The sequence below is a fragment of the Ursus arctos genome, unplaced genomic scaffold, assembly GCF_023065955.2.
Source record: "Ursus arctos isolate Adak ecotype North America unplaced genomic scaffold, UrsArc2.0 scaffold_7, whole genome shotgun sequence".
In the NCBI taxonomy this organism is placed as follows: Eukaryota; Metazoa; Chordata; class Mammalia; order Carnivora; family Ursidae; genus Ursus; species Ursus arctos.
Genome location: NW_026623089.1, coordinates 27,521,677 through 27,541,358, shown reverse-complemented (window position 1 = coordinate 27,541,358; position 19,682 = coordinate 27,521,677). Strand labels below are relative to the sequence as shown.

The window sequence follows — 19,682 nt, the reverse complement described above, 5'->3', positions numbered from 1 at the left end:
TCTTGCTAACTCTTCCCTGGATGGAGGTGTAGTGAAATGCCTGGGTCAGGGACAAGACTAAATGTCAGTTTTATAGTCCTTTTCTTTTCAACCCCATTTCACACCAGTATGTGAGCAACCAATAACCTCAAACCCAGAAAACACCCCTAACTAAGTTGTATGAGGCGGTGACTCCTGAATGCTGGGAGAGACGCTACATCTCTCTGGTCCTGGCCTCTTAGTTCACTGTCTCTATGTCTAGCATCCTTCCTTTCTACTGTCCCCAGCCCCAATGTCCTGGACACCCCTGTTAGCCTCACTGGCTTACAAACTGGCCTCCTGATCATGCTGGAAAAAGGTGAGGACGTGAAGGCTTCCTTCTCACCCCACTAAGCATGGCCACCTACCCGAAGTGACGTCATGGTTAATCCCACTAACAGAAATGACAGCTTCCGCAAGGTTATTATAATTCTCATCAAGCACCATTCCCTTGATGCCCTGGTGTACCTGCGAGAAAGTTTACAGTGCATGGTTATGACCATAAGACATGTGTTCAGTGTTTGGGAGTCCTAAAGCCCTTTTTCATATGTTTTTACATTCGATCTTCGCAAAGATTATGGTAATAGCCCCTTAGCTGGTCTCTCCGCCCTCCTGTTCCCGACAACCTCTCTCAACAACGTGCTCAAAGTGATCCTGTGAAAATCCAAGGCAAATCATGACACTAGTCTACTCTCTGTCTCTATGGATTTGACTACTCATAGAAGCAAAATTATACAATGTTGTCTTTTTGTGACTGGGTTATTTTTCTTTATATACTGTCCTCAGAGTTCATCCATGTTGCAGATCTCAGAATTCCCTTCTTTTATAGAACTGAAGAATATTCCATTGTATGTCCAAACCACATTTCATTTACCCACTCATCCATCAATGGATTGCAAGCTGGGCCACAGTTACCTTTCAGCTACTGTGAATGCTGCTATTAGCATTGGTGTACAAGTATCTCTTTGAGATCCTGCTGTCGGTTCTTTTGGACCTACACCCAGAGGTGGGGTTGCTGGATCATGTACGCTATTCTATGTTTAACATTTGAGGAACCACATATTGTTTTTCATAGTGGCTGCATCATTCCAGATTCCCAGCAACAATACACAAGGGTTCCAATTCTCCACATCCTTGCCAATGCTTGCTACTGTCTGTCTTTTATGGTAATTTTTTTTCTTTTTTTATAGACGTCATCCTAAGGAGTGTGTATTTGATTTGCATTTCCCTAATGACTGCTTGTTGCAAGCCTTGCATTTTCTGTGGTGTCCCCATCAGGGTGTCTCTTTTCCCCTAGAAATCTGCATAAATTTCTCCCTCACCTCCTTTAAGTCTGTTTAAATGTCATTTTCTCTGTAAGGCCTTCTTCATTAGATTTCGCATTTAACAAGTCATAAAATTTACTTTATTATTTTGTTTAGTGTCTGTCTCTCCTCCCTAGAATACAAGCTTTATATGGGCAGGGGTATTTGTTTGCCCATTACCCCCAGCACACGGTACAGTTTCTGACAGATAACTGTGCTCAGTAATGTTGAATGAGTAAATCTGATGGGTAGAAACAGCCCAGATGTATGGTATGGAGTCAAAGTAAAAGTCAGAACTAAGCCTCACAAAAACCCTTGCCTACCACTGGAAAACACTTCTCTTTCTGTAACCAGGAAAGTTCAAGAATGGGATTTTACCTGTTCCAAGAAGTGGATTAGGGCTTCCCGATTACCCAGCCACTCACGCTGTAATTCCTCTTGGCGAGGAAACTTGTCGCAACTCAGTTCCAGCGTGATCTCAAAACAGTTGGTATGGAGATAGTTAAAGTCTTGCATTCCTAAGGGGAAGAGGGCAGAGGGAGATCTGTATAACCAGGATCCCATCAATGCCCCCACTCAACTCTCCACAACCATGATTTCTCCACGCCCCACCATGACCTTCCATTCTAGCTCTCGGTCTCCATTTATTTCTTTCCTCCAGAAAACCTTTCCCCAGCTTCCCAGTTTCCTCTCGTCATAAATGCCCATGTTGTCACCCCCATCCCCTCCTCCTCCCCATTTCACCCCTTAAATTCACTTCTTGACCCTCAGCGTTTCCACAGTCTGCTGGTTAGTGGTGCCTTGATCTGAGACCCTGCACTTGTACTGCCTCCGGGGCACAGACCTTCTCTTTGGGTGATGGTGTTCTTCAGACCTTGGAGGGTAGAGAGAATATGAATGTCTTGCTTTCACATCCCTCCTCCTATCTGAGCACACAGCACTAACATGAGAACAGTTAACCCAGAAAAACAGGCCCTTGGAAAAACAGAAGGCAGCTATAGTTTTCTTCCATCGAATGTTTGCCTGCTTCTATCTTCTGTATTCTCCAATTGAATCAAGGATTTTTTAATATACTCCTGATTTATTAGAGTGGTGTTTATGTAACAAGGGTATTGGGTTAAAAACTTCATTGAATCAACTTCACCTGCTCTAAGCTGATGAGCATAAGTGGCTGTTACAGAGAGGACGGGGACAGTTGGAGAACTGTGCCTCTGACACTGGATCGCTCTCTGCATCAGAATCATCAGAAGGCTGTGCCTTCCAGCCAAATACAGGTTGCTGGGCCTTCACTAGGGTTTCGGTAGGTATGGGGTGAGCCCCCTCTTCCAATGTGCAGTTCTAACAGGCTCCCAGGTGATGCTAATAACACTGGTCCGAAGACCGCACTGTTGGAACAATCATTTTAATGAGCTGAATAAACTTGGAATCGTACCAGCTTATTTTAGGGCAACGATTTTCAGTGGAAGCAAGGTCAATGGTTTCCCAGATGATGGGAAGGGGGAGGGAGAAACAAGTACGATTTGGAAAAGTATATTTCATATTTTAAATTAGGGGGAGGGTGATCTATTGGTTTTCTAATGCACACTAAAAAAAACAATAATAAAGTTCAACTAAATCTTCTCACTTCGTGTTCAAGCAAGTTTTCAGCCACAAGAAGTGGATCTCCTCCCAGTATTTAGTGACTCCCTAACCTTCCTCCTCCTTACTTTCCATAGAACCAGCTACCAGCTCAGCTCTTACCAGTGAGCTTTCTAGTACCTGAGCTCTGTCCAGGTCCGATTTGAAAGTATGGAAGAGATAGCTGCTAAAACACTAGGCCCTAAAAGAACCTGGCTTCCTGCTTCAGCCTCCTCCCTATCTTTAGGTTCCCTATCTACCGAAGGTTCATAAACAGAGGTTCTATCTCAACCCTTGGTGTTGGGGAAGGCCCAAGGAACAGAGAGAGAAGCCCCTGCTGGAGGTTTCTGCTATGCTATCAATAGCCGATGTCCATGGCAAACACTGGCTCATAGGAGATGGGCAGGCAGGATACAGAGAGCACATAGTGGAGGAACTGCTGGTGTCCAGGCCAGCTCCTTTGGTCATCTGTTGCTATGTAAGGCATAGCTCCATGCTACTTAGAAAAGACCTTAACAGGGGTGCCTGGGTGGCTCAGTTGGTTAAGCATCTGCCTTTGGCTCAGGTCATGATCCTGGGATTCTGGGATCAAGCCCCACATTGGGCTCCCTGCTCAGTGGAGAGTCTGCTTCTCCCTCTCCCTCAGACTTTCTCCCCTGCTCATGCTCTAGTTCGCACGCTCTCTCTGTCTCTCTCAAATGAATAAATAGAAAAACCTAAAAAAAAAAAAAAGAAGACCCTAACATTTGGGGTGCCTGGGTGGCTCAGTTGGTTAAGCATCTGACTCTTGATTTCAGCTCAGGTCATGATCTCAGTGTTGTGAGATCAAGCCTCAGATCGGGCTCTGTGCTCAGCGAGGAGTCTGCCCAAGATTCTCTTTTTCCCTCTCCCTCTCTCCCTCCCCCTCTTGCTTGTTCTCTCTTTCTCTCTCTCTAACAAATAAATAAATCTTATTTTTTAAAAAAGAGAGAAAAGAACCTAACATTTTTAAGCCGGGCATTTCCAAATGCTTTATGCACATCGTTTTGCTTAATATTCACATCAAAATTACAATGCAAGTATTGTTATTCTTTTCTTTTTTCTTTTTTTTTCTTTTTCTTTTTTTCTTTTTTTTTTTTGAGAGAGAGAGCATGGAGTGGGGCAGAGAGAGACGGAAAGAGAGAGAATCTTAAGCAGGCTCCACACCCAGTGTGCAGCCCAATGTGGGGCTCAATCTCACAACCCTGAAATCATGACCTGAGCCGAAATCAAGAGTCAGATGCTTAACCGACTGAGCCACCCAGGCGCCCCAGAAGTATTGTTACTCTTACAGATGAGAAACTGAAGCACAGAGAGGTTAAGTAATTACCCTGAAGCCACATAACTGGTAAATGGGCAAGCTGGGCTTCCACCCAATGTACCCTTACAGCCACACTCTTAACCACTTGACTACACTATTTCCCTCCTATGCCCTGATCTACTGTGTAAAACACCAGTTTTAAAGGACCACACGGTGGCCCTACCTTCATTTTAAAGAATCACAAGATGACAGTTAATGTCAACTTAAGACTTCTCCATTTCTCAGATCTCTACTTGAATGCAAAATTCTATGGTTTTCCTGTTGTTTCCCTGAGAAAGAGAGATAAGCCCTATTTCACTTTGGCTTGCAGCACTGCTGTACCCAGGACTCTTCTTACCCTTGCTGAGAGAATACCAGGAAGCCCCATTGGTGATGCCATCCGGGAAGTAATCCCCACAGTTCCACCCTTGGTGCATCCATCCATGTGCATACGAGTAGACCTTGGCCAGCTGTAGGTAAAATAGATGGAAAATGCGCTGAGTGTTCCCAACTCATACAGCAATGCTCACACTCAGAAATAGGGTGACACCATGAAACCCCACTATGTATAAACAACTGATTACTTGCCTTAGTGAAAGAAAATACCAGCAGGCATAGGAAGATGGGGTGTGTGTGTGTGTGTGTGTGTGTGTGTGCGTGCACGCGCATGTGTGGGGGACTAGAGTTAGAAGAGCTGTATTCTGATCTTTCCACTATCTGGGGGATAAGTTTCTTCAAGTGCAAAGTGAGGGGTGATATTAGATGATGTATAAACTCCTTTCTAGGTGTACCATCTTCTAGTTGAGTTTTACGGAAGAAAACAAGGAGCAAGTAAGATAGGCCTTGGCCATGAAAACAATTACAGTAGTCCCCCCTTCACCCATGGTTTTGCTTTCTATGGTTTCAGCTACTCATGGACAACTGTGGTCTGGAAGCAGAAGACTCTCCTTGAGACAATATGTCAGAGGGTCAATAGTAGCCTAACGCTAGGTCACGATGCCTACGTCATTCAGTTCATTTCATCTCACCGTGTACGCATCTTATCATCTTGCCTCATCACAAGAAGGGTGAGTGCAGTACAGTAAGATTTTCTTTTTTTTTTTTTTTTACAGTAAGATTTTCTTTAAAGATTTGTTTATTTATTTGAGAGAGAGAGCAAGAGAGTGAGCACGCCCACAAATAGGGGGAGGGGCAGAGGGAGGGAGAGAATCCTCAGCCCAGCTGTTGAGCACAGAAGCCGACTCAGGGCTTGATCCCAGGACCCTGAGATCATGACCTGACCAAAACCAAAAGTCAGCTACTTAACTAACTGAGCCACCCAGGTGCCCCTACAGTAAGATATTTTGAGAGAAAGGCCATATTCGCATAACTTTTATCATACTATGTTGTTATAATTGCCCTATTTTATTATTAGTTATTATTGCTAATCTCTTATCATGCCTAATTAATAAATTAAACTTTATTGTAGGTATGTATAGGAAAAAATTATATATAGGGTTCAGTACTATTTGCGGTTTCAGACAGCCACTGGGGGTCTTGGAATGTATCCCCAAGGATAAAGGGGGGACTACTGTATGTATTGGGGGTGAGAGGTGTGTTGGAGGGAGAGGAATATATGTGGAATCTCTATAATTCTCTTTCATTACTACTTCATAACAGTGGAAAAAATGAGATTACTGGAAGAAAAAAATATAATAATAAATTTTCTTTGCAAAGCAATAATTGGCGTTATTCTCTGTGGAATTCATTAATCGATGAATTAATAATGTTAATTTTTATATTAATCATATTTACTAATCATATATCAACTATAAAAGAATTAGTCCATTCTTTTTATTCTCCTGCTGTTTTGAACTATTATATAAATATTTTTTCATGCACAAGATCTATTTTTCATTAATGTAGCCATATCATCATAACCTTGTTTATTAGACCCCCTAAATACTCTCCTGAGCCCCAGATGCCTCTGGCCAGATGAGTTGCCATTCTGCATACCTTCTGGAAGAGCTTGTCATCAGGCGTGGGGGTATTGGCAGTGCGGCGGAACCCTCGGACCCGGTGCTCCAGGGACCTGTCATATGGGTAATTGGCCACCACTGCCCCTCCATGGAGATTGGCCGAAAGAATGAAGTTGAAGGAGCGGATCCACTGGATCACAGCCTGGGTCTCAGGTTCCACCTGTGGAGAGATGAGGGCCTGGCAGTGAAGCTGCAACCGGAGGTGCCAAATGGCTCTCCAAACAAGTCTGTCAGGAAGCAGCCTGAGAAGATGGCATGTCCGAATACAACAGAAAGTGTCCTCCTGGATATGAGAAGTGTAGATGGGGAAATTTTGGTCTTTTGCCTGATGGTTTAAAAAATGAAGTAGACGGACTCTTTTTCAAAATGAAATCGCATATGGAATCCCAATACACAAAACAGCTAAAAGAAGAGCATTTAGGGCAGTGAAACCATTGTGTATGAGACTACAGCAGAGGGCAGAGGCCATGATCCATTCGTCAAAACCCATAGAATATACAACACAAAGTAAACTATGGACCTGGGTGATGAGTCAGCGTAGTTCTTCGACTGTAACAAATTACCACTCCGATGGGGGGAGGTTGATCCCTGGAAGCCAGGGGTTTATGGGAACTCTGTACTTCCCCCTCAGTTTTGTTGTGAATCTAAAACTGCTCTATAAAAAATAAAGTCTATTACTGAGAACTTAGCAGGCGCAACTAGCAGCTGAGAAATTCAAAGTTCAAGGTGAAGCTGTCTCAAACATTCAAGAGAACATCAGACTCCAATTGTACATAGGAAGAGTGAAGAGGAAGAGGCGGATCAAACAGGTGTAGAAGTTAAGGACATAGAACTGGTCACGTCACGAGCAAACATGTCAGGAGCAAAGGCAGTCCGAGCCTGAAGAACAGCAGTAATGTTATTACATGACAATGTAACCATCAGAAAATAGAGAACTTTTTTTTTTTTTGGTGTTTCAAAAGAATAACTATAGCTTGGTTTGAAATTTGTACTCTTTCTATCATTCATAAAGTTGTGGCTTCTTGTTGGATGAAAAAAAAAAGTCTATTTAAAAAAAGGGAGAGAGAGAGATTGGTTTGAAGAGGGGTAGCATGGTTGGAGAGCTCAGAGTTCCCTGAACCTCCTTCTATAGCTAATTGTTGGTGAGCACACAGTGCGTCCCATGTAAGGGAGACTTCTCTATAGGTGCTAGTCCTCTGCCAACAGTACAGTGCAGTAGAAAGAATGTTGGCTTAGGAGCCAGAAGACCCGGGTTTTAATCCCGAGCCCATCAATTACTAGCTGTGTGAGTTGTAAAACAGGGATGGGTGACTGCTCCGTGCACTCCCCCCCAGTGTTACAATGATCAACTGAAATGCTAAGAAAGAATTTTGTACAACTGTAAAGTACTGAGCAGCCAGCCGTAGGATAGCACTTTCCTTTCACTACCGTGGCCACTAACATCAAACAGTATGTGCTCCGCGAAGGGCTCTCTGCTGGGGGAGAGAATGAATACAAAAGGCAGAAGATACCCTTCCTACCACTCTGGACGGATAAACATGAGGTTAAGTTGATGCTAAATTCTTGCCTGTTTAACTGATGTGAAGATTGCTAGAAATTCCAGATGCTGATTCACCTGCTTCTGCGTGCAGATTTCGTCTCCTACCTGACTTTTCCAGTTGTCTGGAAGGGGCAAATGGTGGTTGGGGCCTCCGTGTTTCTCATTGTAGTAGATGTAGGTGTTGAGATCCGGGAAGTTGCGGTTCAGGTCCACTCCATTTGCATTGCTCCTGCCAACCAGATACCCAGAACTGTCTGCGCCCTAGTGGGAAAATGAAGAAATGAAAAAGGAAGGTTTCCGACTGAGTCCTATAGTTGAAGAAAACTATGTGGCATAGTATTTTGGGGCATTAGCTTAATCTATCAAATGGTGTAGCATTTTCTTCTTTAATTCATCTAAAGTCCCAATGGCATGGTTCAAGTTTTCTTGTAGACCACATGCTGATGGTAGAGATCCCAGGAGAAGCTCTAACAAGAGTAGGGTGTTTCAGAATAATGGGAACCTCTATTTTTTTTAAATATAGCTTTATTGAGATATAATTTACATACCACAAAAGGTAGGATTTACATACCATTTTAAGTGCACAACTCAATGAGTTATTAGTCCCTGCTGACACAGTCTTGTGAGCACCAGCACAATCTAACTTATGAAGATTTCTAACGCCCATCCCGTCATTCCTCATTTTTGTCCAGTCCTGGGACATCACTTTCTCTCTCCACAGATTTGCCTTTTCTGGTCATGTCAGTAAGAGGGATCACACATTAGATGTTCGGCTTTTATCACTGAGCATAATTTTTTTGAGGTTTCTCTGTGTTGTAGCATGTAACAGTACTTCATTCCTTTTTATGGCTGATTAATATTCCATTCTATGGATTTACTATACTTATCTATTTACCAATTAATAGACTATTATATGGCCCTAGATCCTAGGGCTGCTCTAAGCTGTAACAAATAACATGAACTAGGTGGCTTATCACAACAGAAATGTATCCTCTCACAGATCTGGAAGCTGGAAGTCTGAAATCAAGATGTCAGCAGGGTCATATGTTCCAAAGCTCCAGAGGAGCTCCTTCTTTGTCTCTTCCAGCCTCCAGTGGCTGTTGGCCATCTTCCGTGTTCCTTGGTTGTAGACGCATCACTCCAATTTCTATTCCCATCTTCACAGGCCTTCTCCCCCATGTGGGTCTCTGTACAGATTTCTTTTTTCTTATATGGACACTAGTCATATTTAAGTTAGTCACCCCAATCCAGTATGATTTCACCTTAACTTGATTGCATATCTAAAGACGCTATTTCCTAATAAGGTCACAGTCAGGGGTTCCAGGTAGACATGAATTTGGGAGGGGGATACTAATCAACCCCGCACATGGACATTTGGATTATTTCCACTTTTTGGCTATTGTGAAAACGTTGCTATGAACATTCCCATACAAGTCTTTGTATGGATGTATGTTTTCACTTCTCTTGGTAGATACCTAGTAGAATTGCTGGGCTATAATTTAAGTCTATATTTAACTTTTTCAGAAACTGCTAAACTCTTTCCAAAGCAGCTGCACCATGGAAATCAACCCAACCCCTTTATTTTTTAAATTTAGGATCCTTGTTTATTTTTCTTCTTAGCAGTATAAACTTCCTGGTTCCCTTAATTTCTCTGCTCACACTTCAAACTGTATCATTTATTTGGTCATGTAGTCACTCATTCATTCATCCTTGTAGCCAAGCAACATTCATTTAAGTGCATCTCAAAGCCCTCTGAAAGACACTAGGAAAAGAGATAATGAGACATTAGGCCAGCCTTCTAGAAACTCATAATATATACAGGGAGATAGATATATATGTAAATAATTAAGATATATCAAGTAGTAAAATAGAGATATGTTCAAAGGCCTTCACAAAACTGAAATTCCATTCAATGTTTTGTATGGCATTGGAGAAGGGGAATAGGTCCACTGGAGCCCTGGGGACTGAGAGTAGAGCCCAAATTGGTGGCTGTTCCTGGGAGTGGGGTGAATGGACGGATGTTGGGCAGCTAAAGACTCACAGATGTACTAACACTTTCATATTTAAAAAAAAATCCTTATTGTTCTTAGATTTCTCTATTTTTCATGGCATGCTGCTCATATTTTACTCTTATATCTCATTGAGAACATAATATTTATTTAAGCTACCTCAAGTTTCCTACATTAATTCTGTTCAGGGTGGAAATATTTATATAATTTTTCAATTGGGAGTTTGATTTTTCACTTCTATGAGATAATGATTTTCATTACATTTCCAGGAGTTTTTCACTACTTGCTCCTTCATATCAACGTAGCTCCTAACTGTGCATATTAACAGCTATGTTAATTTACTTATCAGTTGATTCACCACTCATACCAGGTCATTAGGCTGGCAGGTGAGGCCTTTCCTTAACAGAAAGTTCCCATAAACAGGGTAGGTGGTATATTCACTCACTCCCTATTCCTGCTGCAACAAATTACCACATACTTAGTGGCTTAAAAAACACAAGCTTATTACCTTTTAGTTTTGGAGGTCAGAAGACTGAAATGGGTTTCACAAGACTGAAATCAAGGTGCCAGGAGGGCTGTGTTCCTTCTGAGGTCTCTAAAGGAATCTGCTTCGGCTTTTCCCCCTGCTTCTAGAGGCCACACACATTCCTTGGCTCATGGTCCCTTCTTTCCTCTTCGAGACCAGTAGCACAACATCTTCAAATCTCTCTGACTGTGACCTTCTGTTTTCCTCTTCCACATTTGAAGGACCCCTGTGATGGATTACACTAGACCCATCCAAATAATCCAGGATATTTTAAGGTCAGATGATTAGCAACCTTAATTACATCTGCAACCTTAATCCTCCCTTGCCATGTAACATAACATATGCACAGGTTCTAGGGATTAAGATTAAAAATCTTTGGTGGGGTAGGGAAAGGGGAGGTTATTCTGTTTTACCTATGGGTACCTTTAGTGTAGTGGATAGGCATGTCTCCCCTGTGTAGCCACGCAGACAGGTTTCCTCTGGGTATGGCAGGTAGTTCTGGGAGTTTGAGAACCTGGTGGGGCCTCTCTTGGGCTCAGGTTCAAGATCTGCTCCCTCTGAACAAGTACACAACAGGTGAGCAAAGGTGACTGGCTCCCCAGAGATGGCTCTAGGATTTAGGGGGCTGGCAGGGGTTTTCTCCACTTTCTCCCACCTCACCTCATTCCCCAAAAGATGTGGGCAAGTCTGACATTCTTCAGTCTCCCCACTGCAATATTGGGAAGGACCAACAGAAGGAAAGCAGCCAGGCTAGAGGTCTTCCCCCACATCTCTTTCAAATATTCCTGCTACTTTGGAAACTCAAGGCTCGAGATGTTAATGTGCACCTTTCTGATTTTCCAGTGTGGGAACAAAACTTTCTTTTCTCTGTTGTGTTGGCAGGAAGTTGTGAGATTGCAAGGGGCAAATCTGTGTTTCATTCAACATCTTGGCTCCATTCCCCTCCCTGCCTCTACTTACCTCCCCAGCCTTATCCTCAAGTAGGTTTAAAATGGAATGGGCCAAAAGGACAGATGTTGTATGGTTCCACTTGTACAGGACAGAGTGGGCAGATTCATGGAATCAGGGAGTGGAGGGTGGTTGCAAGGGACTAGGAGGAGGGGGAAATGGGGAGTTCCTAATGAAGGTACATAAAGTTTTGGTTGAGCAGGATAGATAGGTTCTGGAGACCAGAACTGGAGACAACATTGTACCTATGGCCAACAATATTGTATTGTACACTTAAAGTTTTGTTAAGAAGGTAGATCTCATCTTGGGTGTTCTTACTACAATAAAATTTTTTAAAAAGTAAAGTAATGAAATCTAGTCTTAAAAATGAAAAAAAAAATGCAAGACTACCTCAAAGAGACATATTTTTAAATTGGAAAAAAAAAAGCCTCTTTAATTTACAACCCCCTGCCCCCTCATCCAAAAGCCCAAACAAACCAGGTTTCAACACAGCTTTTAAAGGAACATATCCATTGTGTAAGGCAGATGCCTGGCTTCACACTGGAAAAATTCGAATTCAGTAGATGCGGGGGGAGGAGGCTAGGAATCTGTATTTCAAAAAATCTTCCCCTATGATTCTGATGCACAACCATACCCCCCCCCAAAAATCATTGATTTAAAGTTAAGCACACTAACATTTTGAACTTATGTCAGAAAATAAAGTAAAAGCCCATAGACCCCTGCACAACGTAATTCTAGAATAATTTAAAGGCTGAGTACTATACTACAGAGGAAAAAGCTGTACAGAAATATAGTATTCACTCAGCAAAATAGACAAATATCCAATCACTATGTCGTACACCAGAAACTAATATAATATTGTCATTATACTTCAATAAAAAAAAAATACAACCCAAAACATGAAGACTCTAGAATTAGCCCGCGACCGCACAATTCTGGGACAAACTAGTTCTATACCCCCCAAGTGCAACTGGAACTATAACGTGGGAGGGAGAAGAGTATGTAGGGAAGCAAGCATCAGGGGAAGAAGGCCTGTTTTGCAAGAGCCCTCCCTTCACACCTGTTGCGTATTTTCCAGTTTAGGAAGCGTTGTCACAGACCGCCTCCCTGATCCTCACGATACAGCCGCGAGGTCAGCGGGAAAGGCGTTGAGAGAACGAAGCTCGGAGGGAGCCCACGTTCACTGCCTAGGCTGCCACAGGGCTGAACCGGGTCTCCACACCGTGCTGTGGACCCACCGGCTTTTTCTCAATGACACGGTGGCACTGGCAGCGGGACCGGGGGGACGCTCTGACGGACGGGGCGGAGGGCTCTGCTGTGCGCAGGGCCCGTCCCGGCGCTCGGTACCTGGGCGGCGGCCACCTCGTAGCCGTCGGGGTTCATGGACGGCAGGATGTGCACGCGCGTGCCCTCCAGCAGCCGCACGATGCGCTGGTTCCCGCTCCGGAACTCCTCGCACAGGAACTCGGCCAGCTGCAGCAGCAGCTCGCGGCCCAGCGCCTCGTTGCCGTGCATGTTTCCCACGTACTTGACTTCCGGCTCCACTGCAAGCGCGAGAAGAACACGCAGGAAGAGAAGATGGGGAAAGCTTGCACGTGCCAAGGATTCCTCACCTTCCAGGGGGGCCTTTTCCCTCTTTTCCCGTAACGAATAAGTGAAAATCTTACGCTTCGGTTGGGTCTTTCCAGTGATCCCTGAGGCCTTTTTGAACAAATTGCAATTATAAATGCTACAGAAATTCATGCCATCGAACCCCTACTGTGTTCATTACTCCTAATCTTCACAGAAAACCTGTGAAGAAGGCATGATTAGCCTCAGGAGGAGAGAGGAACAGAAGCAACTGAGTAACTTGCTGGAGTCACCTAGTTAATTAATAAGATGGAGGCCCAAAGCCCAGGCGGCATTTACAGTAGCTTGGTACTTCTCAGAAATAAACTTTTTCAGGGTAAAGATAGTGTTTTCCCAAGACCTGCTTGTATAAAGTCTGGGTTGTGGGATAACAGTTCCTAATCGTTCCAGTTGAAAACTGAATTTTTCTGGTACCAAGAAAACTAAAATATATCTGAGAATGCCATGTCTTGAGGCACGGAGGAGGAAGAAGTGTGCCTATGCCTTCTCTTTGGCTATGCTAACTGTTCAATTGAAGTAAGAATTGAGGGCTTGAAAAGAGCCTCTAGAACCACTTAAAATCAGTCTTGCCTCCTTTTAAAAGGGAGAAAAGCTCTTGCCACTTGATTTCTCTTCCACCCCCCACTCTCCTGCTTCCGTGACTTTTCTGATTCTGGACCTCTTCATCTCCACATTTCCAAATCCTCCTCACCATCCTTCTAGGCTCAGTTCAGATGTCACTCACTCTGAGAAGACATCTTGGTTTCTCCCTGCTGGGAATGAACTTGCTATTGAACTTTCCTTTACTTTCTACTCTGAGTTTTACCTAATTTTGCACATCTCCTGTTTCCTTTACTAGACCGGGCCTTCGCAATATATGCACATTTTAATTTTCCTTAGGATACAATCCACTGTATTTATCTTAGTATACCTACAGCAGTCTTTCCCAAAGGAATGTCTATAAACCACAAGGATTGTGTAGTGAATCTTCTATAATGTGTATTTTTAAATCTTGGGGTATTTCTTTAATCTTAGATTATGTCTTTCTTTTCTTGGCGCTAAAATATCCCTTCTTTTAGAAAAGGATGGTGATACCAGATGGCAGGTAGTATTCTTCAACATCCTTGTTCAGCAAAATAAGATCTGGAAAATCTATGTTGGTCCCCTCCAATCTGTTACTTATTAAAAAAAATTTTTTTTAAACTAAGGTGAAATTCAAAAGTCTGGGAACTACTGCCCTATAGAACCCAGCATAATGTCTTGCACCTAAAGGCACTTAATATAAAATTCTGTCTCCACTTTCCATTTATCCAGAATAAAACCACTTCTCATAACTAACCCCTGCTGTCATCTTGTTCGAGCCCCATACGCTGACACCTGGTTTGTTACAGGAACGCTCTTTCTCGAACCCCTTGCATCTGCCCCACCCATGAAGTCTATTCTCCCAAGTCACTGGTCAGCAAGAGTTTTCTGTGAAGGGCCAGATCATAAATACTTTGGGATGGTAGGCTATATTGTCTCTGTCTAGCTACTTGACTCTTCCAGCAACAGCAGACATAGTCAATACGAAAACAAATGGGCAGGGGTGCCTGGCTGGCTCAGTCAGTAAGGCATGTGATTCTTGATCTTGGGGTCCTGAGTCCCAGCCTCATGTTGGCATCAAGTTTACTTAAAAAAAAGAAAATGGGCATGGCTGGGTTTCAGTGAAACTTTATTTACCTAAACAGGGGGCTGGCCCTCAGGCTCTAGTTTGCTGACCCCCATTCTGAGTGCTCTTTTATAAATTTATCCCTATTCTGAGTGGTCTTTTAAAAATTCTAAGTCAGATTGTGTCATTCTTCTGCTTAAAACCCTCCAGCCGCTTCTCACTTTACTCTGGAAGCCAAAATCTTTACAAAGGCTTATAAGGCACCACATGATCTCCTGCTCAGTATCTCTATCCCCAATCACACCACTCCCAGAGTGAACATTCCCATTGTTCAGTCTGCTGGAGCCACGGAGGGGGCAGGGGAGGGGGCTCCTTGCTGTTCCTCACGCATGCCAAACACAATCCTGCTCTTCCCTCTGCCTGCAAACGTTTTCTTCCCCAATTAGGGGGCAGCATGCTCCATCACATGCTCAAAAATCACCTCAAAGGAGAAGCTTTTCCTTAACAGCAAAGACCCCCTCCCTGGCATTGACATCTTCTCTCTCTCTTTTCAAGGTTATTGTTCTCGATAGCACTTTTTCCATCTGATTCAATATGTATTTCTTTCGTTCCCACTTGTTTCCAGTCTTACACCACTAGAATTAAGGCCCCCAAGGGAGGGGTCTTTGTTTTCTCCTCTGTTTGTTGTATGTTCAGAATCTACAAGCGCTTGCAGATAGCGCATCAGAGAAAGAGAATAGTGAGGACTAGAACAGGATGAGAAAGCCTCAAGAAGGCCTTGAATGCTAGGCAGTGGAAGGGGGCGAGGGAGGGACTAACCTATAATGTCCACCAGCACCCACAGGCTCCTGAAATGAACACACCCCCCAAAAGCATGGTGCTTTCAATGTAAGTGTGGCTTCAAAGCAAAGTCTTATCCTCATTTAATGGCATAGATTTCCTTGAGCCAGCACCAACGCACCCCTACCCTCCCCACTGGCCATGTAACATCCTGAAGCTGTCAGGGACAGGATCCACTGCGTGTGAGGTTGTCACTGAAGGATTCTAAGCAGGGCAGTGAGAGGATTCTATCAGTACTTGGGGAAAGTATTCTGGCATCTGTGAGCTAAATGGAAGGTTTAGAGAGTGGTGGCAGGTAGGAGTTAGAAGAGTCAGGAGCCTAGTGCAGTGTTTCAGGCATGTTGTGATGGTGTTTGGCTAGTGTGGGGGATGTGGAAGTGGAAAGGAAGAGAGAGATTTGAAGCTGACAGGGTGAAGGAGGAACTGACATAATTTGGATGTCACAATTGCTGTAAGTAAAGAAGTGAGAAATTAGAAACAACTTAAATGTCTATCAGTCAATGAACAGTTACCTACAACCATGTGATGGAATATTATGCAGCCCAAAAATACAATGTAGATGTACATTTATGGACATGGATGCTATTTCTAAAAGACAATGAGATGAGAAAATCAGTTCTAGTATGATTCTATTTTTGTAAAAAAAATATATGTGTTGTGGGGTTATTAAACATGCATACAAAAAAGTCTGGAAGGATATGCATCAATATGTTTAACAATGATCATCTGTGAGTGGTGGGATTATGCGTGAGTTTTGTTCTTGTTTCTTTATCTAATTTCTATTTCAATCTAAACACAGATCACTTTTATAATAGAAACAAACTAACAGAAAGTAATCCAATGAATAAAACTAATACCCAAGGCCTCAAGCTCTCTCCAGGACCCATACACTATCACACTGTCATTACCCAAAGAGAAATCCCTAAACACGTTGAGGTTTCCTGGCACAATGAGAAGAGCTAACTGTTTGCTTGGTCTCCTGAAGCACTGGATAAAGATAGCAAAATAGGATGGAAGAAAGAAGAGTAGCGGGAGGGAAGGCAGGGGGATGGGGTGGGAGCAGGGAAGAAGACTCACCTTTTACCATGAAGGTCTTGAGCAAACAGAACCTCAAAAGGAAGAACAGACTAGAGGCTGAATTGGGGCAGCAGCTCCCCAGAAGCAGGGGCAATTTGAGGGCTAAGTAGGGAAAGACTTAGCACAGCTGGAGAAAGAGGTGATACTTTATAGGTGGAGGGGTCCATGGACATCCCCAGAAACCACCCCAATTACTGGATTTGTAAGGGAAAGGTCCTGCCCCATCCACTCCAAGAACTGCTCAGGGCTTACAGGGCTCGTGGATTCCAGGGTAGTCGCTGAATTCCAGCACGTAGAGGTGTCTTCCCTTCACACTGCGCCCGATGCTGTAAACCCGCGTGATGTAGGGGCATTCGTTGTGCACCTTGTACAGCGTCCGTACAAGCTCGTCATAGCGGTGGTGGCGAAAGGTCACGGGGGCAACCAACTTGAAGAGAAGGAGAAGGTGGAAGGAGACTGAGAGCAGGCCTGACATCTTGTTGGGCTTTCTCAAAGAGACCCACTAAAATGGGCTCTACCTCTCCCAACAACTAGTCAAAATCCAAGGGCCAAGAACCAGCTCCTCCTAGTTTCCCACCAGTAAACACCAGTGTGACAGAACCTGGCAAGGAAGTGCAGAATTGTCCCGTTCAGAGCTGGAAATTACTTATGTAGCTCGGGAACAGCCACTCATCTCTCCTCCCCCGTCTCTCTGCTTCTCCTAATCCAGGGAAACCGTTTGAAAGGTTTTGTACTCCCCCAGAATGGGTAGTTTCACTGATTCTAGCTTACTGATTAACTGGACTGTAAACAAGCTTCAATAAATAGTTGCTTATAACCCTTTGGTTCCCAGAGAGTTTTCAGAAACTTGGCCTAGGCTTATTCCCTATATTACAATTTAAGGAGTTATATTAACGAGAATTCTCTGTCCGTTTCAATCAATCCCACACACAGATGCTAGACTCCTTCTGAAGTACAGCTCAGAGTTTTGTCCGTTTTCCCCCTCAAATATCTTTCAACAGATACCACTGAGAAAATGAAAAGATGAGCCACAAGCTGGGAGAAAACAATTGCAATTCATAAATCTGATAATATATCCAGAACACATCAAGAACTCTTACAACACAATACCAAAACAAGCAACCCAATTCAAAAATGGGCAAAAGATTTGAATAGACATTTCACCAAAGTAGATATATGAATAGCTAATAAGCACATTTAAAGATGGTCGCCATTATTGGTCATAAGGAAATACAACATAAAACCACATTGAGACATCATGTCACATCCACTAGAATGGCTACGATCAAAAGTCACAATAACAAGTGTTGGTGAGAATAGGGAGAAACCGGAACCCTCCGATGGGAAAATAAATTTTACAGCCACTATGGAAAACAGTTTTGCAGTTTCCTAAAAGGTTAAGTATATACATACTACGTGACCCAGCAATTTCACCCCTACGTATCTACCCAAGAGAAATGAAAACATACATCCACACAAAAACTTGTACATGAATAATACTTGTAGCAGTATTATTCAAAATAGACAAAAAGTGGAAACATCCAAATGTCCATTAACTGGTGAATGGATAAACAAAATATGGCATATATCCATACAATGAAATATCATTTGACAATAAAGAGGAGATACTGCTATATTGTGTAACATGGATGAACCTTGAAAGTATTAAGCTCAGTGAAAGAAGCCAGATACAAATGGCCACATATTACATGATCCAATTCATATAAATGTTTATAAGAGGCAAATGTGTAGAGACACAAAGTAAATAAGAGGTCGCCTAGGCTGGGAATGGAAATGCAGTAACTAAGTGGGCAGACGTTTTCTTTTTAAGGTGCTAGCAGTGTTCTAAAATTAGATTGTACAACTCTGTAAATATACTAATTTACAGATTCATTGAATTGTATAAGTAAAGCAGGTGGATATTTTGGTATACAAATTATATCTCAATAAAGCTGCTTTAAAAAAGAAATAAAAATAATGAAGTAAGCCCCTCCCCACAAAGTTAACTATAAACTTACCGTAAACCCAACAATCCCACTCTGGGTACCTAACCAAGGGAACAAAGACTTGCACATGAGAATGTTTATAGCAGCCTATTCGTAATAACCAAAAGATAGAAACTACCCAAATGTGCATCGACTGGTGAATAAATAAATCAAATGTGGTATATCCATATAATTGAACACTTCAGCATGGATGGGCTCCAAAAACACTAAGTGAAAGAAACCAACATAAAAACCATGTATTAAATGATTCTTTTTCTATGAAATGCCTTGCGAAAGTAAACCCACAGGGACAGAAACCTAACTAGTGATTGCCTGGGGTTGGGGATGGGAGTGGGGATTCACTGTGAACAGGCGTGAGGCATCTCGTTGGAGTGATGAGGAGGTTCTAAAACTGGATGATGGTGATGGTCACACAACTCAGTAAGTTCACTAGACATCAGTGAGTTGTACATTTAAAACGAGTGAATTTTATGGCATATAAATTATACATGTTTTCGAATTCTACATGAACAAAATGTCAGCGGATCTTCATGTAGTATAGTGTGAAATACAAATGCCTCAGCCTGGTCTTCAAGTCCTTCCTACGAGGCCCACTTGTGACTTGCCATCCTGTCCCTCACCTCAGTGCAGCCTCACCACACAGCCTACTGTCTTCTGAGCACGCCCTCACTGCCTGCCTTCCTGCTTTTGCTCGTGCTGTTTCCCCAGCGAGCTTAACTCAGCTCCCAAACCTGGGTCTTCCTCACTTTCCCCTTCAATTGCTACCATAATCAGTCTTTGTATTTCCAATCTTACTGCTTTGCCTGTTATGTACTCATCCTCTGTGCTGGGTGTTAGGATATAGTGCAAACCCACTGACACCCTGTTCCCGTTCTCTAGGATGGTTGTCGCCTCTAACACAGAGCCTGGCACAGGTGTGCACTTGTTAAATGAATGAACGAACAAACCCAATATTGACTTTTCCTCTTGCATCCTGCTGCTCTATCTCTAGCAAACTTTCCCAAGGAAATCTTACACTTACATAACCTGTCAATAAAGACCACTATTTCCTCTTAGATATGTTGAGTGAACACTCTCTAGATAGGCCAGTCTAACTCACATGTAGTCCAGAGGTTTGGCCCAAGATAAGTACCAAATTCTTAGTACCACAGGGCTGCTGCCTTACACCCATTGCTAAAATCCATAATATTCTGATGAGATCCTGA

The 19,682-nt window shown here is 43.0% G+C and overlaps 1 protein-coding gene across 4 annotated transcripts in view; it reads right to left on the bottom strand.

The window, feature by feature from the left end:
* CPN1 (carboxypeptidase N subunit 1) overlaps window positions 1-19,682 on the bottom strand; it is a 41,681-nt gene that overhangs the window by 7,172 nt on the left and 14,827 nt on the right. The window contains exons 1-8 of one of the 4 annotated variants that reach the window (XM_048218824.2): window positions 17,118-17,203; window positions 16,724-16,898; window positions 12,646-12,842; window positions 7,921-8,076; window positions 6,253-6,435; window positions 4,616-4,727; window positions 1,701-1,840; window positions 387-486 (exon numbers count right to left, since the gene is read on the bottom strand). In XM_048218824.2, the coding sequence (XP_048074781.1) occupies window positions 387-486; window positions 1,701-1,840; window positions 4,616-4,727; window positions 6,253-6,435; window positions 7,921-8,076; window positions 12,646-12,813 (859 nt within the window). In that variant the 5' untranslated portion in view covers window positions 12,814-12,842; window positions 16,724-16,898; window positions 17,118-17,203. Of the gene's footprint in view, window positions 1-386; window positions 487-1,700; window positions 1,841-4,615; window positions 4,728-6,252; window positions 6,436-7,920; window positions 8,077-12,645; window positions 12,843-16,723; window positions 17,212-19,682 lie in introns of those variants that run through there. The other 3 variants (XM_057308266.1, XM_048218825.2, XM_026493870.4) reach the window with 3 other exon arrangements.